The sequence below is a fragment of the Papio anubis genome, chromosome 5, assembly GCF_008728515.1.
Source record: "Papio anubis isolate 15944 chromosome 5, Panubis1.0, whole genome shotgun sequence".
Classification (NCBI taxonomy): Eukaryota; Metazoa; Chordata; class Mammalia; order Primates; family Cercopithecidae; genus Papio; species Papio anubis.
In genome coordinates, this window is record NC_044980.1 from 120,857,447 (window position 1) to 120,879,907 (window position 22,461).

Consider the following 22,461-nt stretch of genomic DNA (forward strand, 5'->3'; position numbering starts at 1 on the left):
AGTCCACCTAGTGAATTTTTCATTTCAAATTTTTTTTTCATGAATTTCTTTAAAAATTTATTCCAGGTCTAGAATTTCTAACTTAATAGTTTTCGTTTCTCTATTAGATTCTATCTCTGTTACTCATTGATATATTTACCTTTGCTTTTGTTTAACTGTTATTACAGCTATTTTTGGAGTCTTTGTCTCCTGAATTTAACATGTGGGCCACATGGAGGTAATTTCTAATGACTGCTTGTTTTTGTTTTTTTTTTTCTTTTTTCTTGAGTGTGTGTTACATTTTCCTGTTTATTTGGATGTCTAGCAGTTTTTTGGATGGAAACTGGCCATGCAGATACTACATTATATTTGACTTTGGGTTTTGGGGTTGGTTTTTAAAAATATTCTTCTGAAGATTATTGTTGTTAGGTGTTTTTTTTTTTTTTTCTAAAAGGCACTTTTTATCTAGGCTCAAACTGCAGACTTTCCACCCCCATCCACTCCCCTCCCCATACAATAACTGATATCTCTGTTCTGTATTTTATGGTTTCCAGCTACTTATTTTTAGGTTGGCCCCTTGTGTAATTTGGTGGCCTGCAGAGATTCGGGGGCTTACCCTTGCTATCATTCTACTTTTTCTAAGAATTTTCACTTAATTTCCAATTCCTCTGTTGACTTTGGGCTCTATTTCCTGATATTTCAAGTTACTAGGACTTTACTCTCAGCCATTTAAGCTATCCACAGTTGAGAAAGGCTCTCAGTTAAAAAGCAGCAAAGTCAGGGATCTGACAAAGTACAGCTACATGTATCATGAGTATTTTCTTTCCTGTCTTTGCTTCTTTTTCATTTACTCTGGTTTCTTTTCCATCCACATACAGTCATATGTTGCTTGACAACTGGGATACTTTAGAGAAATACATGATTATGTGATTTTGTCATTATGCGTAATGATACAAACCTAGAGAGCATATTCTACTACACACCTAGGCTATATGGTATAGCCTGTTGCTTCTAGGGTACAAATTGGTACAGCATGTTACTGTACGTGGTTGGAACATAATGATAAGTATTTACATATCCACACATATAAACCTAAACAGTAAAAATACAACGTAAAAAGTAAAATGGTACACCTGTGTAGGATACTTACTATTGAATGGAACTTGCAGGACTAGAAGTTACTCTGAGTGAGTGGTGAGTGAATGTGAAGGCCTAACACATTACTGTACACTACTATAGACTTATAAACACTGTAAAATTAGGCTACATTAAATTTATTTAAAAATATATTTTTCAATAATAAATTAACCTCAGCTTGTTTTAACTTTTTACTTTATAAACTTCTAGATTGCTTAAAACTTTTTGATGCTTTTATAGTAACATTTGGCTTAAAACACAGACATATTGTACAAGTGTACAAGAATATTTTCTTTGTATCCTTATTCTATAAACCTTTTTCTATTTTTTAACATTTTAGTTTGTTTTCTTTTAAACATCTTTTTTTGTTAAAACGAAGACACAAACATACACATTAGCCTAAGCCTATAAAGGTTCAAGATCATCCATATCACTGTCTTTCACCCCACACCTTGTCCCACTGGAAGGTCTTCAAGGACTATAACACATGGAGCTGTCATTTCTTATAACAACAGTATATATTCCTTCTTCTGGAATACCTCCTGAAGGATCTGCCTGAGGCTGTTTTACGGTTATTATTTTTTTTTAAGTAAGTAGAAGTAAGCTCTAAAACAATGATAAAAATTGTAAGTGCATAAATCGGTAACATATTTATTATTGTTATCAAGTGTTATATACTGTGAATAATTATATCTGCTATGCTTTTATATTACTGTCAGCTTAGTAGGTTTGTGTTACTCCAGCATCACCACAAACACGTGAGAAATGCATTGCACTATGCTCTTGCAATGGCTACCACATCAGTAGGAGAGGAATGTTTTAGCTCCATTATAATCTTATGGGACTATTGTATATGCAGTTCATTGTTGACAGAAACATTATTATGTAGCACTCGAGGGAATTTAACTCTTGGCATTTCTACTTAATAGTTTGTGGGACCTCTATGAAAAGGACTCTGACCTTCAGTTTCCTTATATGAAAAATGGGAAAGGTGATAGAGCGAGAGTATCCTAATCTGAAATGCTCGAAAATCTAAAACTTTTTGAGTGCTTACATGGTGTGCAAAGGAACTGTACATTGGAGCATTTTGGATTAGGGATGCTGAACTCCGGTAGGTGTAATGTAAATATTCCAAAATCTGAAAATATCTGAAATTTGAAACACTTCTGGTCCCATGCAAAAAGGACAAGGGATACCCAACCAGTATTCATAGTGAGAAGTATCATAAATTCCTGTGAGAAATACATGAAAAATCAAGTGTATCTTATCTATCCAGGTGTATACTAAAATGTAGTTTTTAATTACATGGTTTTTCATACATACTGCTTTTCCAGTGTTTTACCCATTTATGATGCTACTAGACATGTACTTCTCTATCTTCTTATCAACTTTTGGTTCATCTTTAAAATAGTTTGAAATATAAATTGCACAGTTATTCATTGATACTGGAAGGTATAAGTTTTCTGGTAACTCTAATTAAAATGTTTTCAAGCTTTTAGTTTATTGACATTAGCAAGTTGTGTGGGATTTGAAGCAATGCTATTTCTAATGCATTCTGTTGTAACTCAGTCTTGAATGGTTAGTAAAGAATATGATGGGCTAGGTAGAGGACTGAATTGTTTGTAATCAGCAGTTCTGACTTGGTTCATTGTAAAGTCACATGGTCACACCATCCACTTTTATCTGTGGCACTTGAGTTTTGAGCTTTGCATTAATACCACTGGATATTAATAGCGCATTGTTAACCAGAGGAGATTGGATTCCTGTAAAACAATACTTTGTTTTGAAAGAGTAGTCTGTATGGGGAGCATTACACTGAATACACCAATCACCGACAGCACGGATAGGAAATGTTGGTAGCTTTGGGATGATATAATTGGCCAGCACTTGATTAAAACAAAAATTGTTAGAACAATTGTTAGAATAAACCCAGCCACTTTGGGGTCGAAATTTGCATATGTATGCACATATTTTTAGTTGCTAAATCAGCTATGATTCATGATAGTAATTTAACACTTTGACTTACCTTAGTATTAAGCAGATGCTGTTAAACCATATAAGAAATTTTGATCTTTAAAGTATCCTTAATAACATTTTAATTCAGAAGTTTGTAGGGTGTAAATAAATAGCATTTTTTGGTGGACTTTAACATTTTTGAAATATAATTTTGGGTTTATTTAAATCAACAATAAACTACTTGTCAAGAAAGTAATACATTTTTGTATGTTAACAGTGCCCTAAAATAAAGATCCCCACTCTGCTGGCTGTCATTAACCATTATTTAATTTGCTGAAATAATGCTGGGCGCTGAAGTTTTGTTTCTGTTCTTAGACTAGGCAATCTTACATTAACCCTAGACATTCCTTTTGTAAAGTGTGTATCAGTGCCACTAAGGCAAATAGGAAAGAGTTTATCATTTATTAAATTTTTAGTGTCAGAGAAGTTGTGAAACATTTCTAGTACTGTGACCATTGGTCGTTAAATCCACATTCTTGTGCTATACTCTGTTGAATCCTTTAACACCACCATGCGGAATGGTGATTTCATATTTGTATGCGAAAGTCCCTTTTTAAAAGTCTTTTAGAGGTAATCTTAAACTTTGTCAATATCAAATTATAAGAAGCTATGTAGTAGCGTCTAGATTAGTAATGTTTTACGGTATTTATGTATTTTTTTCAACATCCAGTTTTAAGCTCACAGTATGGGCAGTTGCAATTGTAGATCGCTTATTTGTTTATAATAACAGCTAAAATTTATTGAGCTCTAACTCTGTTGTCAGGCAGTGTACTAAACATTTAACACATTTTCTCAATGTTTTAAAAGTATTTTTTATTGTGGAATCTAAAAAGAACATAAAATATAAATGTGTAACATAAGTTGTCAAATGAACATCTATGTAATCACCACCCAGCTCAAGAAATAGAATGTTGCTGGCATCCTAGAAATTCTGTGTGCACCCCCTTCTAATTCCTCCACAAAATAGCCACTGCCCTGACTTACGGTGATCACTTCTTTGGGTATTGATGTTACTGTTTTTTTAATGATTTTTGTCACCTTTATGTATTCCTGAAGACTATTAGTCTAGTTTTTCCTGCTTTAAAAATTTATGTAAATGGAATCGTCTCGCATATTTTCAATCTGACATCTTTTGTTCACTCTTAGTTTGTGACATTTATTTATGCTGTGTCTTTTTGTAATTCACTCTTTTTTTTTTTTTTCTTTTTTTGAGACAGTCTCACTCTGTTGCCCAGGCTGGAGTGCAGTGGTGTGACCACGGCTCAGTGCAGCCTCAACCTCCTGGGCTCAAGTGATCCTCTGGCCTCAGCCTCCCAAGTAGCTGGGACTACAGGCAGGTGCCACCATGCCTGGCTAACTTTTTTTTTTTTTTTTTTTTATTGAAATGGGGTTTTGCCTTGTTACCCAAGCTGGTATTGAACTCCTGAGCTCAAGCAATCCATCAGTCTTGGCCTCCCAAAGTGCTGGGATTACAGGCATGAGCCACTGTGCCCACTCCGTAATTCATTCAATTGCTATTTATCTTCGACTGGATGAATATACTACAATTTCTTTATTCTGCAGTTAAGGATGTTTGTGATGTTTCTAGTTTTTGGCAATTTTAAACAGTGCTGATGATAAATGTTTTTATACAAGTATCTTGCTTCATAGAAGTATTGTATATCTCTAAGGATATGCTGAGGAGTAGAATTGCTGGGATAAAGGTATGCATTTTTTCAACTTGAAAATATGCCCAAACTTTTCTTTCAAAATTGTTTTAACAGTTTGTATTCTCACCAGGAACATAGGAGAGTTTTTGTGTTCTGTACAATTATTGTATTTCCTCACTTCGTCTTCTCAGACAGTATGGAGTGGATAATATCCCCATTTCGCATATGTTGGAACTGAGAACCAGAGGGATTAAATAACTTGCCAAAGCACACATTGCTAATGAGTAGCAGAGCTGGGATTTGAGCCTATCTCTGACTTGAGAACAGACACTCATTTCACTCTACTCTTTCAGGACATTATTTGGAAAACAGATTCCTCATGAAAAAGCTCAATATTCATTTACCGTATCTTTGATAAAAATGACAGGAAAGATCTGTGCTGTTGTGGACCTTACATTTTAATACTTATTGAGGGAATGCATAGATTACAAAACACCAAGTACATAAAAAAGATAATTACAGAGTATGATATGTGTCACAAAGGAACTAAACGCGACTAAGAAGAAACAATATGTTAGGTGTTTTGGGAAGGAGAAGGCTACCTTTAAACTAAGACCTAAAGGATAAGAAAGAGACAGCCATCTTCAAAGTGCATTTAACAGGCAGAGGGAAAGGCAAGCCAAAAGTCCCTCAGGAGAAAATACTTTAAAACCAGTATTTCAGCAAAAGAACATTATATCAAATTAAATATTTTAGTTAGAACCCTCAATTACCTAACTTAGAAGATGAGAGTTTGGTGGGGTATTATGAAATTCAAGGAAAATTAAATAGGAAAGTGGTCTATGGAAAAATATAGGAATGTCACTTCTATGACAGACGAATATTTGCCTTTTCTTTAATCATATCAAAATGTACTATGTGTGGTAACAACATATTTATGACAGATCAAAAGAATTCCTTGGGATAACATTATTTTTCAAGGCTTCGTGAAAAAGGCATGGATGCACAGGTAAACCCAGGGGTCCAGAGGTTGCAGTGGGAAAATATCTAAGGGAAGAAAGAACCTAGTTTGACCTGGAACATTGATTAAAAGGAGATGCTAGCTCGAGCAGCTAATGGGGATTGTTTAATTGGAAAAAAAATCCTAGATAATGTAGAAACCGAATGATTGGCCTATTTTACCTACCCTCTCTACCAGAATAGCCTCCAAATAAACTTCCAAAGTTAAATAACACAAAACTCTATCTAGTACACAATTTCATACTTAAAACATTTGAATCTGGGTGCAGTGGCTTATACCTGTAATCCCGGCACTTTGGGAGACCCAGGTGGGCAGATAACTTGAGGTCAGGAAAGTTTGAGACCAGCCAGGCCAACATGGTGAAACCTGTCTCTACTGAAAATACAAAATAAACCGTACGTGGTGGCAGGTGCCTGTAATCCCAGCTACTTGGGAGGCTGAGGCAGGAGAATCGCTGGAACCCAGGAGGCAGAGGTTGCAGTGAGCCAAGATTGCGCCATTGCACTCTAGCCTGGGCAACAGAGCAAGACTGCAACTCAAAAAAAAAAAAAAAAAAAAAAAGGTTTGCTTTCTCAGATGGATTTTCTGGAGACTATAGCAATTCTTCTCTAAAGGTAGTCTGGTACAGCTGTTTGTAACAATCCTGTATAGCAGTTTCATAGATGCTGCATGCCCTGGGAGGTATTTCTACAAAGTTCAGAATTTAAAAAATCTCCTCTGGAGCTGTTCAGTGCAGAACTTCTGCTGTCCTTTTTATGAGGACCATGTTAGAAGCCCTTAGCTTCTGCAGAGTTGGGAACAAAGGAATGAGGGAAATAGATACCTAAAAATAGATACCTAAAATAGTTTACCTTGACTCATTATAATATGTGGAATTCTGTCGTTTGGAAAATGAACTTAAGTGTTTTCAGTGAAACCATCAGGAATTTAAAACTAGATCCAAAAAGAAAAACTATTTCCCTCTCCATTTTGACAGAAGTCACTGTTTATAGTACACTGAGAAGTTCTTTTTATCTTTTGGTAAGGATTAGAGTAGTAAATGTAATGAAACATCCTGAGTGGTAAGATCAGTGTTTTATATCCAGGGTTGAAACTCACAAAAGAGGACTGAACCTAAGCCATCACTTATGACTTAACACATATACACGATATTTAAAGCTATGAGTCTGGTATGATAACCATAGAAAATAACAGCATGAGCAAGGGAGACGGGTATAGGACCAAGTGCTAAAGGAACTCCTACCACTTAATTGCTGGGTAGAAGAGTGTGTTGTTTCAAGGAAGGGAGTGGCTAACAGTGTCAGATGCTACTGTAGTAGTTCAGTGAGACAGGGACTGAAAAATATACATTAGCTTTAGCAGCCGAGAAGTCATTGGATGTCTTAATAAAACGATTTTGGTGTTGTGCTGAGGGGAAGCCAGTTTGGCTTGCATTTAAGAATGTGCTGCACTATTGGAAACTTTGGCTAGAGTCAGAGTGCAGTAAAAAGTTAACTGTGATTAAAGGAGAGGGAATGATCAAGTTGAGGTGGAAATTTAAATATACTAGGGAGAGAAGAGATCATCCTTAGTGTAAAAATTATCCTTTTCTCTACATCCTGCAAAGAAGTAATGACCATGGAGACCAGAGTTTCCATCTTTTTTTTTTTTTGTATTTTCCACATACTCAGAAAAGTGTTCAGCTTTCTATGTTTTCTGTTTTTCTTTTCATCTGTTTGTATAGCTTCTTTATCTACTAGCTTTTTATCCCTGGCTCCTCTCCTAGGTTCCAGTCATACATTTTTTAACTGCTGGATAGGACTCTTAATTGTCCCATAGCTCCTCAAATTCAACATGTTCAACTGAATCTTTTCCTTTTTGATTACTGAGGGCCTAAATATCTGGATCTTCCATTCTCTCCTTTATCTCTTCCTTTCTTCCCCGTTTTTCTCTCTCCTTCCGGTCCCTGCTGGGAGACTTCAAATATTCATAATGCTACTTTTTGAAAGATTATATTCTGGAATAGTTCTAAATTTGGTCAGCTTCATTTAATATAACATTACCCATAAAATCATTTATGTTACCAATTTCTACTGTTTATCCATAAGTGTGGAATATACAGTAAAAACCAAAAATCTATCATTTCTGTGAAAATGGCAGGTGGAGTGAAGATTTTTATTTATGTACCTTTGTATCAGCATAATTTATAGTTCATAATTGCACACTTGAACCTCCTTGATTATATAGTTTTTATACTTCTTAAATTAAATTTTTTGTGTGTGTGTGAACCAAATACCATACCTGCTAATTCTCTTATTTCTCTGAAACGAATTTAAAGAAACAAAAGATGTATCTTCCACTTTGGTTTCCTGGTATTTCAGGAAATTAATATAATTATGAACCCAATTTTATTGTATTTAAGTCTACTAATTGAACTACAAATAAAAACAGTTATTTGCTTTTGACTTTTGAACTGTATTTTAGAGATAACTAAAACACTTTTAAAAATAGATCTGCCAGAAGATGATAGGGAAGATACATTTTTTATTTTGTGTGGACATACCTTTATTTTAAAATAAAATACTGGAAAATTTTACTTTGTTCTTATAACATAGTTGTGTGTAGTATGGTGGAAAGCTAGTTGCATAATTATTGCTAGCTCTTCAACTTTGAGTTGGAATTCTGGTAAACACCCACAGCAAAAATTTTTGGATGCCTGCATACTTTTGCATTGTTAAAAAGACACCCACATGAAATCTTAGCCTTGGAAAAATTGGCGTACTAAGTACATACATCTTTAGTTTTCTTTTAACGTAGATGGGAAGAGAGATGCCTTTTTTGTGTATATTATAGACGTTATATTTTCTTGTAATACTTGGAGGTTATATATTTTAAAGTCTACTTTCATTAAAAAACTGAAGAGCACTATGTGTTCTATGGTGAAAGCTAAGGAACTCCTCTTTAAAGTTTGTTGAATTAACTGGCAGACTTCCTTGTTCTGACTGTATTTGAATAATTGAACAGTTGAATCATCGATCCCTATTCAGAGTCATTTCTTATTATTTGGGATTGTCCCTGACTCTGCTGCCTGAAACACATTAAACCGTCATAGAAGTACAGCTGAAGTGGGTTGTGACTGTGATTGAGCTCCACAGGCCCCTAGTCATATTTTTTTCTTTTACTGTTTATGCATACTTCTTATTTTTGAATTATACTTTAAGTTCTGGGATACATGTGCAGAACATGCAGTTTTGTTACATAGGTATACATGTGCCATGGTGGTTTGCTTCACCCATCAACCCATCACCTACATTAGGCATTTCTCCTAATGCTATCCCTCCCCTACCCCTCCACCCCCCGACAGGCCCCAGTGTGTGATGCTCCCCTCCCTGTGTCCATGTGTTCTCATTGTTCATCTCCCACTTATGAGTGAGAACATGCAGTGTTTGGTTTTCTGTTCTTGTGATAGTTTGCTGAGAATGATGGTTTCCAGCTTCATTCATGTCCCTGCAAAGGACATGAACTCATCCTTTTTTATGGCTGCATAGTATTCTATGGTATATATGTGCCACATTTTCTTTATCCAGTCTATCATTGATGGAAATTTGGGTTGGATCCAAGACTTTGCTGTTGTGAATAGTGCTGCAGTAAACACATGTGTACATGTGTCTTTATAGTAGAATGATTTATAATCCTTTGAGTATATCCCCAGTAATGGGATTGCTGGGTCAAATGGTCTCTGGTTCTAGATCCTGGAGGAATCGCCATACTGTCTTCCACAATGGTTGAACTAATTTACACTTTCACCAACAGTGTAATTTCTCCACGTCCTCTTCAGCATCTGTTGTTTCCTGACTTTTTAATGATCATCATTCTAACTGGTATGAGATGGTATCTCATTGTGGTTTTGGTTTGCATTTCTCTAATGACCGGTGATGATGAGCATTTTTTCATATGTTTGTTGGCTGGTTTATGCATACTTCTAACAACTTCAACTTTAACCATTACTGGTTTCTATGTTCATACCAGCAAGCAGAAGAATAATAGGCATCTTCATTTTAAGTAGGAAGGGGGCTAACAATAGGCAGGCATATTTGCTGAAATGGGAAGTGACAGTTTGCAGTCTCATACAAAGGAAGAGATGAGAAAAATGACCAGAAGTAGTCACTTCAAGAATTATATTGTGATCCAGCAATTCCACTCCTAGGTGTATGCTCAAGATAAATGAAAACATATTTTCACCCAAAAACTTTAGACAGATGTTCATGGCAGCATTATTCATAATAGCCAAAAAGTAGAACCAGCCCAAATGTCCAACTGATTAATTTTTTAAAAAAAGTGGCATATCCATACTATGGAATATTATCTGGCAATAAAAAGGAGTGAAGTACTGATACATGTTATAACATGAATGAACCCTGAAAACATGCTAAGTGAAAGAAGCCACACATAAAGCCCACGTATTGTGTGAGTCCCTTTATATGAAATGTCAGAGCAGGCAAATTCATAGAGACAGAAAATGGTTGGTGATTGGCAGGTCCTGAAGGAAGGGGAAATTGAGGTATTTCTTTTTGGGGTGATAAAAATATTCCAAAGTTTATTGTAGTGATGCTGGGAATAAGAGTACAACTTTGTAGACACACTAAAAATGATTAACTTGTAAACTTTAGTGAATTGTGTGATATTTGAGTTATATCACAATAAAGCTTAATAAAGTTTAAAAACAATTGCAAATTTGGGGTAATTTTAAATTTTTATGGGGTTGGTTCCATTTTCCGTAAGCCTGGGGGCATCCTTTTTATAGTACAGTAAAATAATCATAGGTTGATAATAGTTATGAAACAGTGTGCTGTAAGGAAAATATTTAATGTCTTTTAGGATCTCTTTTGAAAAATGTATGAACTACTGTCATAAATGTTTAACATTAAACTTCATATTTGAATTCCTGGTTATCTTAAAATGACTCATTTTCCATGTATTTCACATAGCTGAAGTTACAGCCATGTCTGTTAATGAAAACATGAGGATTAATTAAAAATTTAATTATTTTTCTCACCATTACAAAGCCCAGTTAAAATAATTTTCAAAAAATGTACTTAATTAAGTTCATCATTGTCCTGAGAAAGAGGAGCAGAGCGGTTCTTGGCCAGGTCAGCAGAACTCCTGGCAACCCTCACCCGGGTGTGCTGGGGCACAGGCTATGATTGTCCTGGGGCGGCGGAGACCCGTGCACTTGCCTTGCATGCCAGGCAGCACCCTTTGGAGTCGCTGCGATCGGCTGGTATGCCCCTGCCAAAGCCTCGGCTGCTTCTGTCCACCTCTTACACTTCTCCATTTATCCATGGATCATTTCGAGAGTCCATCTTGTAAATGTTTAGCATTTTGCTGCTCTGTTGCTTCTTTCTGGGGACAGTTCCAGCACTCGCTGGGCGGAGAAAGGCAGCTGAGCCCAGAGAAGAGCGAAATATGGAGACCCGGGCTAAAAGCAGACATCGTCCTTCCCACCCGCTATTTCTGTATTCAGACAGTGGATACATCAGGGAATAACTTCATGTCTTCTCCAGGAAAAAAGTCTTCCAGGTGAAAGTCTCAGCACCAGAGGAGCAATTCACTAGAGTTAGAGTCCAGGTTTTAGACCAAAAGGATGGGTCCTTCATAGTAAGATACAGAATGTGTGCAAGCTACAAAAATCTAAAGGTGGAAGTTAAATTCCAAGGTCAACATGTGGCCAAATCCCCATTTTAAAAGGGCCAGTTTGCCATGAGAATTGTGACTGTCCTTTGCAAAATAGTGCAGCCTGGCTACGGGGGATGAACTGCTTGCCCGGAAACCATTGCTTAGATTCAGAGAGATCTGGCACATTTCCCTACTGTGGATCCAGAAAAGATTGCAGTAGAAATCCCAAAAAGATTTGGACAGAGGAAGAACCTGTGTCACTACACCTTAAAAGGTAACAAAGTTTGTATCAAGACTCATGGTGAACATAGAGGTTTTACAACTTTCATGGATGCCATACTAATTTCTTTGACTAGAAAGATGAAGATGCCAGATATAGAGTTCTTTGTTAATTTGGCAGACTGGCCTTTGCTTTGGAAAAAAAGAAATCCAGTTCAAACATCCATCCGATCTTTTCCTGATGTGGCTCCATAGATTCCAAGGATATCGTGATGCCCACCTAAGACTTGACTGACTCTGTTCTCGAAACCATGGGCTGGGTAAGTCTGGATACGATGTCTGTACAAGCTAACATGAGTCCTCCCTGGGAAAAAACTCCACAGCTATCTGGAGAGGGCAAGACAGTCACAAAGAGAGACTTGAGCTGGTTAAACTCAGTAGAAAACACCCGGAACTCATAGACGCTGCTTTCACCAACTTTTTCTTCTTTAAACATGATGAAAGCCTGTGTGGTCCCATTGTGAAACACATTTCATTTTTTGATTTCTTCAAGCATAAGTATCACATATCTATGGCACCGTAGCAGCTTATCACCTGCCATGTTTACTAGTTAGTGACAGTGCTGTTCTGAAGCAAGACTCCATCTACTATGAACATTTTTACAATGAGCTGCAGCCCTGGAAACACTACATTCCAGTTAAGAGCAACCTGAGTGATCTGTTAGAAAAACTTAAATGGGCAAAAGATAATGATGAAAAGGCCAAAAAGATAGTAAAAGCCAGACAAGAATTTGCAAGAAATAATCTCATGGATGATAACGTATTCTGTTATTATTTCAGACTTTTCCAGGAATATGCCAATTTACAAGTGAGTGAGCCCCAAATCTGAAAGGGCATGAAAAGGGTAGAACCACAGATGGAGAATGACCTCTTCCCTTGCACTTGCCACAGGAAAAAGACCAAAGATGAACTCTGATATGCAGAATAACTTCTATTAAAATAATGGTGCTCCGAAGACTCTTCTTAACTAAAAAGAATTTTTTTAAGTATTAATTCCATGGACAATATAAAATCTGCTGTGTGATTATTTGCAGTATGAAGATACGTTTCTACTTATTACACAATATTCTCATGACTGTACTTTACATTTTTAGAATTTTATAATAAAACCACCTTTATTAAAAAATATGTATACACACAGTTATTGTATCTGGCTTATAATTCTATTGCTTCAAAAATCAAAGAATTAACAGTAATTAACATGTAAATATGGAATCTAAGAGCTAATCTAGGTTGATAGTACTTTAATAAAGCATATAGCAATATTGCATTAAATGGAATTGAGTGAATCTATTTGGCTGACAGATGTTGGTTAAGGGAAAAGAGTTTCGATTACCATGTAGATTTTGTACTGTGGTAGCACAGAACTTGCTGCATCTCATTTCTGTTAAAAATATATGTATATATATGGAGAGAGAGAATTCACTAAAGGATGTGAAGTACTGAAAACATGTTTTAAAAATGTAGTTGGTTCTTCTGCATTTAAAGAACATCTGAAATACAGCCATATTATGTTCTCTACTGTTTAGATGTGGGTAGAGGAAGAACCACAGGATGGTGTTAGAGAGTTAATTCTAAACCCAGAACATCTATTTCCTAAACCATCTCCCCTTTGCTTTCATGACCTTTTTAAGGCTCGGTTACTGCTTTGAAAATGTGTCATATGTTGGGATAGAACAAACTCAAGAAGCACTGAAAGAGAAAGAGAAGTTAGAGTACAAAGAATTATGGAATCAGATGTGAAACTAAACACCTAAAAAGGAAACACTAGTTGTCAAATTCATTGTGTCAATCAGTACGTATCTGAATCCGACAAAAACTACAAGGGAAAGCAATGAAGAGCACTGAGTCACTGCAGACGAGGAATGAGTAAAGAGAGGAGCTGTGAAGGAATCTTGATATCCATGGGATTCCTGCTGTCATGGACTATAAAAAAACCATATTCATTGGTGATGAAGAAGAGTTTTAAATTGTTAATGATGAAATTTCAGTTGTAGGACTGATGGCAACTAGGTGATATAAATTTGTGGCTTGAGAGATGAGGTCTGAATTGATCGACTTAGCTACCCTGTAATTAGCAAACAGGAATCGTTGTTTCCTCCAGACACCATGAAAAGTGTAGCTAGAATTTGGAATTACTAAAATGGATTTACTGTCATGGGGAGACTTAAATTTTAAGAAATCTCAGTAATTAAGATTTTCTTCTAGCTTATTGCTTTGTCCTTTCCTGGGGTAAAATATTTGGAAATGCTTGATTCTTGGAAATCTGTACTATGCCCTCTTAAATACGGTTAGATGTGTTTAGTTATGTTTGTTTTTATCAAGTGATTTTAAATTTTAAATGTTAAGCATAATCCATATTTCTTTTTATAACCAGGAGCCTTTTGAGGATGGCTTTGCAAATGGGGAAGAAAGTACTCCAACCAGAGATGCTGTGGTCACATATACTGCGGAAAGTAAAGGAGTCGTGAAGTTTGGCTGGATCAAGGGTGTATTAGTATGTACATATAGACTTAATTTTATAGTTACAGCATATCTGTTATAAAATCTTCATAATGTTCTCATCAGTTCTCAAGAGAACTCTTTTTTCTCTTTGTTAACTGTCTTATCTGAGTGCTGTGGGAAACCAAATTAATAGCTTGTATCTCCTTTGCTTTTGGATATTAAATTCAGCAAAGGAGGTATGCCATTTATTTTGCCAAATTATTCTTGATTCTATATAATGTGTTACTGATGGTATTAAATCATATTTCATTGCCTCTTGTGATTTTCGTGCACTGTCACTTTTCAGAAATTAAGTATGAAGACTATCAAATTGGGAGCATCAGAATCAAGAAGGCTGAGCAGGGAATAGAGCTGAAATATACCTACTTCCTTTCATACTACCCCCATTATGTTTTGAGGAGAAGCGTATAGAAGTTAACAAGCAAGAAAGGAATACAGGAGAAATACTTAAGTGTTGAGTTCGCTTTGTTGCATAGGTTTAGGTGGTTAAGGTTCAGATTTACTTCTGTTTTTCTATGTTTGAATAGGCACTAACGATCTGACTAAAATAGGCTAGATTGCCTTCTCATTGGGACTTTGGAAGCACTTAATAGGGGTTGTATTGGAATTTCAGGGAGAAATAGAGGGAAAAAAAATCACAGTTCTAGTAGTAATTTTATTGCCTAATCCATAAGGTGAATGTGAAGCTTCAGGTTACTGTATTGTTTGCTTATTCTTAGATTTTAGTGTTTTAGAAGACTATGTTCTATGTATGAACTTAGTAAATAAAAGTGAAAATAGAGGAAACTTTTACAAATAATTAAAATTTTAAAACATGAACAATTGGCATTTTGTATTGACAAATATTATGTAATACTTAAATCTGCTGAAGAAATCATGAAATGAGGATGTTATAAAAGAATAAGCAAAAGTTAAACTTGTATTGATAAAAGGGAATGTGCACTACTTTTTTAAAGGGCTGAATTTTTTAAATATTTCTTGTATCTTGTTCTGTTGCTTCTGCTGCTTCACACAATTGTGATGAGTGCATTTATTTTCATACACACTCTTATATGTTACACTGTGTTTATATTAGCTCAAAAGTAAGCTCTTATTAAGCTCTTTATAAAAAACTGTTAAAGAAAAGGGTGGAGTAGGAGTTAGATTTAAAACTATGCATGTCATTCTACTTTGGCTGGTTTAATGCTTACTATATAATGTTTGATTATTCTTCTTTCTCTGTGACATGGCCTCTTTTTCCCTCTTAGGTACGTTGTATGTTAAACATTTGGGGTGTGATGCTCTTCATTAGATTGTCATGGATTGTGGGTCAAGCTGGAATAGGTAAGTGAAGTTATATCCTGCTTGATTTGAGAATAAGCAAAATAACCGTGTCTGAGCTCTTAACCTAATAAAACTCAAGAAATTAGAGTCATTTTGAACTACGTTTTCCTGTATATCAGATTGTTGTCTTAATGTTCCTTTTTTCATAATTCTGATTTGGTTTTTCTAAAATGAGATCAAAATTGGGTAATTTATAACTTAAAATGTAAATTCAGCATTCTTAGACCAACCAGTTTTAGGTAACGACAGGCTTCAACAACAGTGTAAGTATTCTCACGATCTTTTTTTTCTCCATAAAGGTCTATCAGTCCTTGTAATAATGATGGCCACTGTTGTGACAACTATCACAGGATTGTCTACTTCAGCAATAGCAACTAATGGATTTGTAAGAGGAGGTAAATTGAATCTTTTTGTATCGTCATCATCAGATTACTCTTACTAAACAGAAATCTAAATTGTATTTTTAATTATTTTTTACTTTAACTGAAGCAACATATTAAGTCTATATAGACAACTGAGCACTTATAGACTAGTATATTTCAATGTAAAATTTTATATCAACTCATACAGGTATGCTTTAAGTTATTCAGAGTGTCCCGTAGCAAGAATGGAGCATCTACTTTGGTCTCTTATCCAGTGGGCTTCTTCTTAATTGCCTCCTCCAAGGCTTGCCCTTGGATCATTCAGCAACATGCTCCTGGCATTTGTTCAACATTGTAATGGGGTAACCTCATTCCCCACCTCCATCCCCTATTGAGGGAAACTGAAGCAGTATACCTTCCCCATGATCTAATAGAGTTGTGTGAGCTATACCTGGGACTGTAAATTAATTAATTAATTTGGAGATGGAGTCTTACTCTGTCACCCAGGCTGGAGTGCAGTGGCGTGATCTTGGCTCAGTGCAACCTCTGCCTCCCAGGTTTAAGTGATTCTTCTGCCTCAGCCTCCTAAGTAGCTAGGATTACAGACATGCACCACCACGCCCAGCTGAATTTTGTATTTTTAGTAGAGATAGGGTTTTGCCATGTTGGCCAGGCTGGGCTCGAACTCCTGACCTCAGGTGATTTGCCTGCCTTGACCTCCCAAAGTGCTGGGATTACAGATGTGAGCCACTGCACCTGACCCTGGGACTTTAAATTCATACTTTCAAGTCTAGCTTTCTGTGGGCACTATGAGACCTCTCCTTAGAGTCTATAAGATCTGCCTTGTGAGATTTTTAGCCTCCCTAGGAAGAGGACCTAAGAGAGTACAGGAGAATGGAATCAGGATCCCTAAAAACAAGAAGAAAATAATTCCATTTTCCAAATCAAAATTCCTCAGAGTAAGAAGATCCCTGGAGAAAGGAGACAGAATGTCTGCCAGCACCTGTAAAGTCATGGTAGCAAATCAACTGAGAAAAGATTTATTTCATCTGCCTCAACTATTTTGAATATCCCTGTTTGACATTATGTAACACAATTTCCATTTTACCTGCATCAAGTATTTGGGTGTGGGAGGAAAAGAGAGAGAGAACCAGATTGAGCTTTTGATTTTTCACCATCGTCTTTATATATTTTAGACACCAGAGGATCCAAATCACTAAGACCCTTGGAGGCTGGTGTCTTGTATCAATATGATTATGACTATGCTGAGCATGCATCACTGTTGACTGAAGTTTTATGCTTCTGTTAGCCTGGATTGAGCTATATTGGGATATACGATGCGGATATGTTCAGCAGGGTTAGTCAGATAATGCTGAGAGATACTTTTTGGCTTCTCGTGAACTGGGTACTCCATGTGTCATTTCTCTCTGCCACAACTGGGGAATGAAAGTGGGAAGAGAAATGGACTGGGCTGTTACGTATTTGTAGGGGATCAGCAAATCATCAAATAATTTATCCTTTTCCTCAGACCTTAGAAACTAGGCTGTGAGCCTCAAAAGGAATGAGGCATGAAGCCACTGGCAACATTAACTTCACACTTTTCCCCCTTTTGAATCAGACTTTTGGAAGGTAGAGATTTTGCAAGATTGTGACCAAAAAGCCATTTCATTTTTCAATACCATTGGTAGTTTACATATCTATATATCTGTCTATCTATATATATCTCTCTCTTTACAAATACATTTCCCTCGTAGACTTTGTGTGCAGTCTTCTGTCCTGGAGTGCCAGGGAAAGTATAAGAATGTGGAACCCACACAGATGTGTCCCAAAAAATGACTATATATTGTAATTTTACATGAGTTTCCTGAAAAATCTGTTCACAAAGGAAGAACCTAGAGGCTAAAAACCATTTGAAATTCTGTTATGAGGTGTTCATACAATTGAGAACGTGATACATTTGCTGAAATAATGAAACCCATGGAAGATAAGAGAGAAAGTTATTAATTTAAAGAATGACCAAATACTATGAAGCTTTCTTAGAAGGTATTCATTTTTCACTTAGTGACTTTGGACATCTGGATGATCTTTATAGAATATATGTGAGCTGCATCGTCTGCCATGAGTGTTTTCTAGAGATTCTTTATTGACTTCAGGCCCCTTCTGTCTCCTCTGTATCTGACTCAGATTTGGAAACCCCAACATGATTTATTTTGCTATCATGGAAAAAGTATTTTCCACATGGGTGAAAGTAGATACAGACATAAAACGGAGATCACATTATACCTGTATTCAGGATTCTAAATTGAAAGTATTAGTCTTAAAATTTATACTGAAAGTACATATTTTTTAGCTTTTTCCATTAAAGTGACCTGTAGTAAATGACCAACTCAGCGGCAATAATTCTTGTGCCCATGTTGTGTATTTCCACTCAAAAGAACCAGCGGACTTCAGAGAAAAGATTGATTCCTTATCTGGTTAGGAAATGAGCTTAGACAACTTTTCAGATCCAAAAGTATTGAACACTATTAGTTTCATGTCAAAAGGACCTAAGAGTCAACTTAAAGGAGCTAACACTGGCTAAAGTTTGGATAATTTGAACAACAATAATGATGATAACTGACTTGGATGAAAATATATGAAAATATGGATGTAAATCCATAAGTTCACAGTGGAACAAACCAAAAAATCTCACTTTTCACCTTTGAAACACACTAGGGAACCATCTTATGAAAATTGATAAATAAATAGTGTTGACTCAAACTCCTGAAAGTTTTCTTTCCTGAACTCAAGGTAACCAAGAAGTTGATGAGATTTGTTCTTCAGATAATTACTCTACATAATGAGTGAAGGAAGAAAGAGAATTAGAATATTCCAACTTTGAATGGATCAAAGACTTAAATCTGAGACCTGAAACTGTAGAAATTCTAGAAGATAACATTGGAAAAGCGCTTCTAGGCATTGGCTTAGGCAAAGAATTCATGACCAAAAACCCAAAAGCAAATTTAACAAAATAAAAATAAATGGGACCTAATTAAACTAAAAAGCTTCTGCACAGCAAAAGAAATCAGCAGAGTAAACAGACAACTCACAGAGTAGGAGAAACTACTACGCATTGACAAAGGACTAATATCCAAACTCTACAAGGAACTCAAATCAGCAAGAAAAAAATCAGTCCCATCAAAAAATGGGCAAAGGACATGAATAGACGATTCTTAAAACAAGGTATACATATGGCCAACAAACATATGAAAAAATGCTCAACATCACTAATTATCAGAGAAATGCAAATTAGAACCACAATGAGATACCACCTTACTCCTGCAGGAAAGGCCATAATTTAAAAAAAAAAATGAAAATAACAGATGTTGGTGTGGATGTTGTGAAAAGGGAACACTTTTACACTGTTGGTGGAAATGTAAACTAATATAACTACTGTGGAAAACAGTATGGAGATTCCTTAACTAAAAGTAGAACTCCCATTTAATCCAGCAGTCTTCCTGCTGGGTATCTACCCAAACAAAGGAAAATAAGTCATTATATGAAAAAGACACTTGCACACACGTATTTATAGCAGTAGAATTTGCAATTACAAAAATATGGAACCAACCTAAATGCCCATCAACCAGTGAGTGGATAAAGAAAATGTGGTATATATACACCATGTAATACTATTCAGCCATTAAAAGGAATGAAATAATGGCATTTGTGGCAACCTGGATGGAGTTGGAGACCAACATTCTAAGTGAAGTAACTCAGGAATGGAAAACCAAATCTCATATATTCTTACTTACAAGTGGGAGGTAAGCTATGAGGATGCAAAGGCATAAGAATGATATAATAGACTTCGGGGATGCGGGTGGAAGGGTAGGAGGTGGGTGAGGGATAAAAGACCACACAATCACACATTGGGTATAGTGTATGCTGCTTGGGTGATGGGTGCACCAAAATCTCAGAAATCACCATTAAATAACATCCATGTAACCAAAAACCACCTGTTCCCCAAAAACTATTGAAGTAAATTTTTTTTTTTTAATTCCAACTTCTGTAAAGCTTTTACTTGATAAGAATACCTGTGAAGTATTGTTTCCCAACAAATTAAATCTGAATCACATTATGCCAGTATCTCCAGAAAGCATTTTATAGAATATGCAGGGGAGAAAGGAACTTCTTAAATGACAGCATAGGGTGATGACAGAAAATTCCAGACTGGGAATCTCTATGGAGCAAGGAATCCTTATTCAAGGCTCAAAAAAAGATGGAGAGAGGAGTTAATGGTTTAAAACAAACTTGAGATTCAATGTATAGTTACGAGTTTTGTTTGCCATTTTAGCTATAAACTATAAACTACACTTCTTGGTGGTAGCAAGAATCGCTGAGTTGGATTTCGTACAGCTCAACTGCTGAGGACTTGATTTTGGCGGCCTACCTTGTAAGGGCTACTTAGAGAGGACGGTAATAGAGCTAGAATTACCCAGAGGATTGGTGTCTTAAAAGGAAACGGAGAAATGCTGTGGGAAAAGTGATATCTGGTGAACCCATCTGAACTTTTTGTAGACTGAAAGTTGACTATTAAGGGAATTAATAAGGAAATAAATTTTCTTAAAATACTATTCAAGGGTTGGGGCACATTGTGGTTACTGTTTAGTAATTTTCATTCGAAGAGCCCCATTTTAAATGAAACTTTGATGCATAGTTTTAAAAAATTAATGTTAACTAATTTGAGATAATGCCTGTTTATCTTGATTCTTAACTGAATTATAACATGTATTTATATTTTATTAATTGAATACTGTTTTATTGTCATCTCAAAAATTATGTGTTTGCAGCTTTGCAGAAGTGTGTGAATTCAGTGAACTTTCCCTAGTGGTGTGTACTTATTGCCATGGGGGAGATTTAATATTACTAATTAATTTTAACATTGGCTTTAACAGTACATTTTAGAGATTAAACAGATAATCTAGAAAAGTTGTACTTTGTTATTAACTTGTCAACAAATGTAGTAATGTCCAACTTTGAAGTCTCATGTAATGGAAACATGCAAGGTTTCTGAAAAAGTCAAAATGTAGAAAATAAAAGATGCTTAGTTTCAGGCCTAATTCAGTTTTAGTAGTAATTTGGGATACTATTATTTATTTATTTATTTATTTGAGACAGAGTCTTGTCCTGTCACCCATGGAGTGCAGTGGCGTGATCTTGGCTCACTGCAAGCTCCGCTTCCCAGGTTCACGCCATTCTCCTGCCTCAGCCTCCTGAGTAGCTGGGACTACAGGTGTCTGCCACCACGCCCGGCTAATTTTTTGTATTTTTAGTAGAGACCGGGTTTCATTGTGTTAGCCAGGATGGTCTCAATCTCCTGACCTCGTGATCCACCCAGCTCAGCCTCCCAAAGTGCTGGGATTACAGGCGTAAGCCACCTCGCCCAGCCGATTTGGGGTACTATTTAAAGCTACTGGAAGCAGGTTAGAGAATCATCACTTAAGTTGCCTGCCTTCCACAGGGTAAGAATAGCAGTGCCAAGGAACTGATGAAGTTTACTTTATTTCTGTCATAGTCCCTGCCTGCAAGACACATTAATGCTTTGCAGATTATTGCAGGCTACAGGGATTTTAGAGCCCTTCCCTGTTCTACGAATCATGGCAGTGTTCTTGAGAGCTTGGATTTTATAGAATTCTCATGGATCTTTGCAACAGGTTTTGCAACTTGAATGGTGCTGGCCAGCAGCCACCTTGACTCAGATCTGCATTTCCTAGATTACACAGAGTTGTCCCTTCTTTAATTAATCCGTGAATTTAGACTCATTCATAGAATAGAGGGCAACTACAGGCAGCCTTTCATAAGATGAAGACTATAAATTCTTGGTTTTAATTCATACTGTATTATATGAACTGAGCAATAGAAAAGAAAGGTTCCTCAATCACTTTTTGTTTGGGGGCATTTAGTTGACTTAGTTAAAAGCAGAGGTCAGTACCTTTTCAGATAAAAGCCGTGGTTACATAAAACTTCAGACAGGTAGTTCTGAAGTTTCCAAAATCTAAAATCAACATAAACTTGCCTATTACGTGATGAAGTTTTATGTTACTTGTACTTTAGTCAATCAACAGACAATTGTTGAGCATTTTGTGACAGACACTGGGTTTTTAACAGTGAAAGACAAGATGCTGTGTTCTTATGTTCTTGGAGAGCTTATGTTCAGATAATAATAGTAGCTATTATTTTTTGAGACCTAACTGCTAGGCATGATGCCATGGTGTTGACATACATTATCTTACGTAATGCAACATTGTGGTTAGTCACATTTAACATTTACATGGATAGTGAGAACAAAAAATCAATTATATTCATTTTTTAACAAAATTAATTTTCATGCAGATTCTGCTGGTGAATTTTTAAAATGTCTGCATAAGTCATAATTACTTTTATGTACTCATATCTGTTTTACTTTTATCTGAACTAATTGAATAGCTCCTCATTTTTGTAAATAGATAAAGTCAAAAACATTGGAAATAAGGAAAAACTTTTTCCACATACTGTAACAG

General features: G+C 36.0%; 1 protein-coding gene and 1 pseudogene across 2 annotated transcripts in view; both read left to right on the forward strand.

Moving 5' to 3' along the window:
* Positions 1-22,461, forward strand: part of SLC12A2 (solute carrier family 12 member 2) — a 103,260-nt gene that overhangs the window by 14,760 nt on the left and 66,039 nt on the right. For both annotated transcript variants that reach the window (XM_021939656.2, XM_021939657.2), the window contains exons 2-4: positions 14,113-14,232; positions 15,488-15,563; positions 15,863-15,958. In XM_021939656.2, coding sequence (XP_021795348.2) covers positions 14,113-14,232; positions 15,488-15,563; positions 15,863-15,958 — 292 coding nt within the window. The remainder of the gene's footprint in view (positions 1-14,112; positions 14,233-15,487; positions 15,564-15,862; positions 15,959-22,461) is intronic.
* Positions 10,132-14,106, forward strand: LOC103885391 (annotated as a pseudogene).